Source organism: Lynx rufus, unplaced genomic scaffold, assembly GCF_022079265.1.
Source record: "Lynx rufus isolate CCGP_SWC_20201006 ecotype Redwood Valley unplaced genomic scaffold, mLynRuf1.p SCAF_2, whole genome shotgun sequence".
NCBI classification, from domain to species: Eukaryota; Metazoa; Chordata; class Mammalia; order Carnivora; family Felidae; genus Lynx; species Lynx rufus.
This window is the reverse complement of record NW_025814834.1, coordinates 37,842,846-37,848,070: the sequence shown is the minus strand read 5'-3', so window position 1 is coordinate 37,848,070 and position 5,225 is coordinate 37,842,846. Positions and strand designations below refer to the sequence as shown.

Below are 5,225 nucleotides of genomic sequence, written 5' to 3'. Positions count from 1 at the left end.
AGTAATGGAGGAGTAGTGGGTTGAGAGTTTTTTTTCCTGATTAAAACAGGAGAAAAATTACATATTGCATATGCTAAAGAATTAATGCCATGGAGAAGGGGTGTGGGGTGGAGAACTACTGGAAAACTTGATTTCTCAGACATTTAATCTGAATTTACCTCCTAGTTCTGGAGGGTGCTGTATATACCCTCCAGTTTTAGGTTTTACCTATTCTTCACTTTCCCTTCGTAAACTGCTAGATCAAATAGAGCATATCAACTAAGTACTCAAAGAATTATCTGTTGTTCCTATTGTAACATCTATAGAGAATTTGATTGATCCACTTTCCATATCACCACATAAATAAGATCCAACTCACCAAACGCTCCCATTCATATTCACCAATCAAAATGAAGTAACTAGAGTTATAGAAAGAAACATGGGTGAATCTTAGTAACAAAATGTTGAGTGAAAATGGCCAGTGGAAGAAGACCACATGTAGTATGATATCCTTTTTTAGACTGTTTAAATACAATTAAAATTAACTTGTGATGACAATAATGGAAAAGTACAGAACTTAGGACAACTGATTACCTCTGGGAGGAAAACAGAGAGAAAAGGAGCACATAGATCTAAATCATTGGTAATCTTCCAGTTCAGTGGTTCTCAAACTTGAATCTTCATCAGAATCACCTGGAGAGCTCATTAAAACCTAGGCTGCTGGTTTCCACCCCCAGAATCGGTGGAAGGGTTTGTTCGGGTGTGGGGCCTAAAACATGTGTTTCTAACAAAGTCCCAGGTGCTGCTAATGCTGTTCTTCTGGGACCACACATAGATAACCACACCTAGTTCTTAGGTTGGGTTGTGGGTTCACTGTTGTTGCACTGCATTTTATTATGAAATGAATGTAGTATTTAAATTAAATGGAAAAAAAAAAGATAGTCATAGACCAAAGCAAAGATGAGAGTGTTTCATGAAGCAAGGATTAATATTAATCCAGTTCTGGGCTCCAGAAGCATTCACCCAAAAAGAGGTAAAGTTCCACCACTAAACACAAACTTGGCAAAACACTGCTTTAGAAGTGTTGCTAACTACTTCGATAAATAAAGTTGAAGGTTGACTCTTCCTTATCAGTGACAACAGCCTGCATTTCACTTCTCTGGATCTCAATAATCTTTGGCACATAAGATATCTACATCCTTGGTTGATTTAAGATTGTGTTTAGAGAAAACATTTCCCTTACTTTGCATGTTCTTACTCTTCCCTCAAGTGCTCTAGGTAATTATTTTTCTTACTTTCTACCTCCCTCTTCCAGATTTATTGTGTCTAGCTGCTAGGTTCTGAGATAAAATTTAGATATTTCAGATCTCTGCATTGAGCAGGGCATATGTAAAGCGCATACTGTTGTGTCCAGCAACGTGCCGGCCACTGACTGGGTTTGAGAAATGCCTGAACATAAAATTCTTGCCTCACAAGCAAGTCAGCCTAGAGAGGAAAAGAGATCCACAAATATAAAATTACAACCCAAAGCAAGGCGCATAGGACGTCAGAGAAAGATTTATCTGCTTTTAGAACCTCTCCTAAACCCAGCTCCTTTAAGCTTTCTCACGCGCTTCCACTTTCACAGCCCCAACGTCCTACGCGGGCGCAGAGAGGAGGCGCGGGCGGGGCGGGAGAGGGCCGGCGTTGCAGACCCCACCTCATTGGCTTTCCGGCCGGCCGGAAGCGGCGGTGCACATCGGCTGCGCATGCGCTCCTCACACGTGCTTCCAGAACGCCCCCTCCGCTGCCGCGGCTAGGCCGGCGTCATGGTGCAGATTTCTGCCCTGCGGCTGCTAAGACGGCCGGGGACGAGAGGAGTCTCGCTCCTGGAGTACTCTACCCCCCGCCATTACAGTTCGGCCCCTCTCCGTGCCCGCGACGATGCTCGCGACGCGCGCGCTTTCTTCACGACACCCATTTTCTACGTGAACGCGGCGCCGCACATCGGGCACCTGTACTCGGCGCTACTGGCAGACGCCTTGTGCCGCCACCGTCGCCTCCGAGTTCCCAGCGCCGCCGCCACGCGATTCTCCACTGGTACCGACGAGCATGGCCTGAAGATTCAGCAAGCAGCAGCCGCTGCGGGCCTGGCCCCGACCGAGCTGTGCGACCGAGTCTCTGCCCAGTTCCAGCAGCTTTTTCGGGAGGCTGGCATCTCCTCTACCGACTTCATCCGCACCACCGAAGTCCGGCACCGGATCGCTGTGCAGCATTTCTGGGGATTGCTGAAGGCCCGGGGTCTGCTCTACAAGGGTCTCTATGAAGGTTGGTATTGCGCCTCCGAAGAGTGCTTCCTGCCTGAGGCCAAGGTCACCAGGCAGCCGAGTTCCTCGGGGAATTCGTGTCCTGTGTCTTTAGAGAGTGGGCATCCCGTAGTCTGGACCAAGGAAGAAAACTACATTTTCAGGCTTTCTCAGTTCCGAGAGCCTCTTCAGCAGTGGCTGCGGGGCGACCCTCAGGCAATCACCCCTGAGCCATTTCATCACGCAGTTCTTCAGTGGCTAGAGGAGGAGCTGCCAGACCTGTCAGTCTCTCGAAGGAGCAGCCACTTGCATTGGGGCATTCCTGTGCCCGGGGACGACTCGCAGACCATCTACGTATGGCTGGATGCCTTGGTCAACTACCTTACTGTAATTGGCTACCCAAATGCTGAGTTCAAATCTTGGTGGCCAACCACCTCTCATATCATAGGCAAGGACATTCTTAAATTCCACGCTATCTATTGGCCTGCCCTCCTCTTAGGGGCCGGCATGAGCCCACCACACCGCATCTATGTCCACTCACACTGGACGGTCTGTGGCCAAAAGATGTCCAAAAGCTTGGGCAACGTGGTGGATCCCAGGACTTGCCTTGATCGCTATACTGTGGATGGCTTCCGATACTTTCTTCTTCGGCAGGGCGTCCCCAACTGGGACTGTGATTACTATGATGAAAAGGTGGTTAAGTTGCTAGATTCCGAGCTGGCAGATGCTTTGGGAGGCCTCTTGAACCGGTGTACCGCCAATAGAATAAATCCTTCTGGGACCTATCCGGTTTTCTGCACTACCTGCTTTCCCAGTGAGCCAGGGTTGGTGGGGCCGTCAGTTCGCGCTCAGGCAGAGGACTATGCTTTGGTGAATGCAGTGGCCACTCTGCCCAAGCAGGTAGCCGACCACTATGATAACTTTCAGATCTATAAAGCTCTGGAGGCAGTGTCCAGCTGTGTCCGGCAAACTAATGGCTTTGTCCAAAGGCATGCACCGTGGAAGTTGAACTGGGAGAGCCCAGTGGATGCCCCCTGGCTGGGTACTGTGCTTCATGTAGCCTTGGAATGTTTGCGAGTCTTTGGAACTTTGCTCCAGCCTGTCACCCCAAGCCTAGCTGATAAGCTGCTATCCAGGTTGGGGGTGTCTGCCACAGAGAGGGGCCTTGGAGAGCTCTGTTTCTTGCCTCGATTCTATGGACATCCATGTCCTTTTGAAGGGAGGAGGCTGGGACCTGAAACTGGGCTCTTGTTTCCAAGACTAGACCAGTCTAGGGCCTGGCTGGTAAAAGCCCATAGGACCTAGAAACTTAGTTTTTAAATTGGCTTGTGGTAAAAAAGCAAATGTGTTATTTTCTTATTTTGCGTTTTTAGGAAAATTATGCTAATGTTTTCTAAAGTGTTGCATCATATGAGCACATAAACAGTGTCACTGTGATAAGAGGTTTGTAGCCTTTCAGGTGCCTCCCCTCCTAGTCTTCAGTTCTCTGTGCCCATTAACCACTATCCTTTGTACACCAGTGTCTCTAAGATGTCTCCAGGGTCAAAGATGGGTGAGAGACAACTTTGCTGATACTATTCCTTCTCATTGTGCCTCCTTCCAAACCACAGTTAATGTTATTTGCCCAGACTACCTCTTATGGCTTGTTTTCCATTGGCCTGGCCTCTGCTGGGCAAATTAGTGAAGATTGGGGGTTGGAGGCCCCCTACCTCAGCTTTTACGTAGTAGTCCTACTTTGTTATATATGTTGGGTTTCCTATTAAAAATAAACAGGTTTCTTTATTAAGCCTTTAAAAACCAGTGTCCTAGACAAGATGGTTTTTGCCCACGTTTATATTTTCATTTCTTACAACTATGACTCCCTACCTACTCTGTTAATAGCCTGAATAGTTGTGCTTTGTAACATTACACTTCAACCAGTAGATGGCTCTACAGTTTCACGTATTTGATTACCTAACATTGACAGTTCAGAATAGGATAAATTTGTTTTCTGCTAATTTGGCAGAATTTAAAGAAAAAATTTACTGCTTTTCTTAAAATAAGGGAAGACTGTAACCACTGCTGTTTTACATAAAGCAATAAAAAAAGATCAGAATCCTGTTTTTTCAAACTAAAAAAGGACATTTACTCTATTAAACATTTAGTAAGGTAATAAGTAAATGTATCAAATGCGTTTGGACTATCCGTGATAAATTATAAAGCTCTCGAGTTGGTTATGTTAAAAATTTTAAACTTTCATAACAGGTTTACAGGTATGATTTAAAAAATTTGTAAACAGCTCAAAATGGTTATATTTTCTTTTTATTTCTGAATCATAATTTTGTTACCACATACATAATTTACCTTATATGATCTCTTTTGGCAAATCAGAATCTATAATACAATATAGACATTGTGGAATAGTTATAAATGTTAATACATATACTTTCAAGTACTTTTCACCGATTATTTCTTTTGCTGTCTTAAGTTATTAAAGTTTAAAAGTCTGTGAGTACCTTATTCAGATCTGTTCTGTTGAATTTGTTGAAGGTGATGGTGAAGGGAGGAAATGATCAATGCTCCAAGAATCTCAAACTGGATTTAGGGATCTCTCCAAGGCTCCGTAAGAGAATATCACAGAGAAGATGTTAAGGTATCAATTTATTCAATGACTAGAACACAGTAAGCCAGCGTAATACTTCATAGGTGATTGGATAGCTAGGCCAAAGTTTAAAATGAGAACTTGCCTTGAAATACTCATTCTCAGCATGGTAGCAAGCAGAGAGAGCTCACTATGAAGTCAACTATTGTGCTGGTAGTTCCCCCAGATTTATTCTAGGTGCTACTATTCAGCTCCAGTTTCTGTTTATTAATCAATATGGTGAGAGATTTCTGGTTGCTTGGAAACATTGCTTAGAAAAGAATGCTTGAAGGCATTCTAAAGGTGGAAGGACCATTTCTACAAATGTTCCTTCAGACCCT

The 5,225-nt window shown here is 44.7% G+C and overlaps 1 protein-coding gene across 1 annotated transcript; it reads left to right on the top strand.

Moving 5' to 3' along the window:
* Window positions 1–1,718: 1,718 nt before the first annotated feature.
* On the top strand, window positions 1,719–4,803 carry MARS2 (methionyl-tRNA synthetase 2, mitochondrial). Its single transcript, XM_047085604.1, has one exon. The coding sequence runs from the start codon at window positions 1,788–1,790 to the stop codon at window positions 3,567–3,569; it is 1,782 nt and encodes a 593-aa protein (XP_046941560.1). The 5' UTR covers window positions 1,719–1,787; the 3' UTR covers window positions 3,570–4,803.
* The last annotated feature ends 422 nt before the right edge of the window (window positions 4,804–5,225 follow it).

What these genes read in the sequence shown, in the direction of transcription:
- MARS2 (XM_047085604.1), top strand. Translation starts at nt 1,788, where the DNA reads ATGGTGCAGATTTCTGCCCTGCGGCTGCTAAGACGGCCGGGGACGAGA.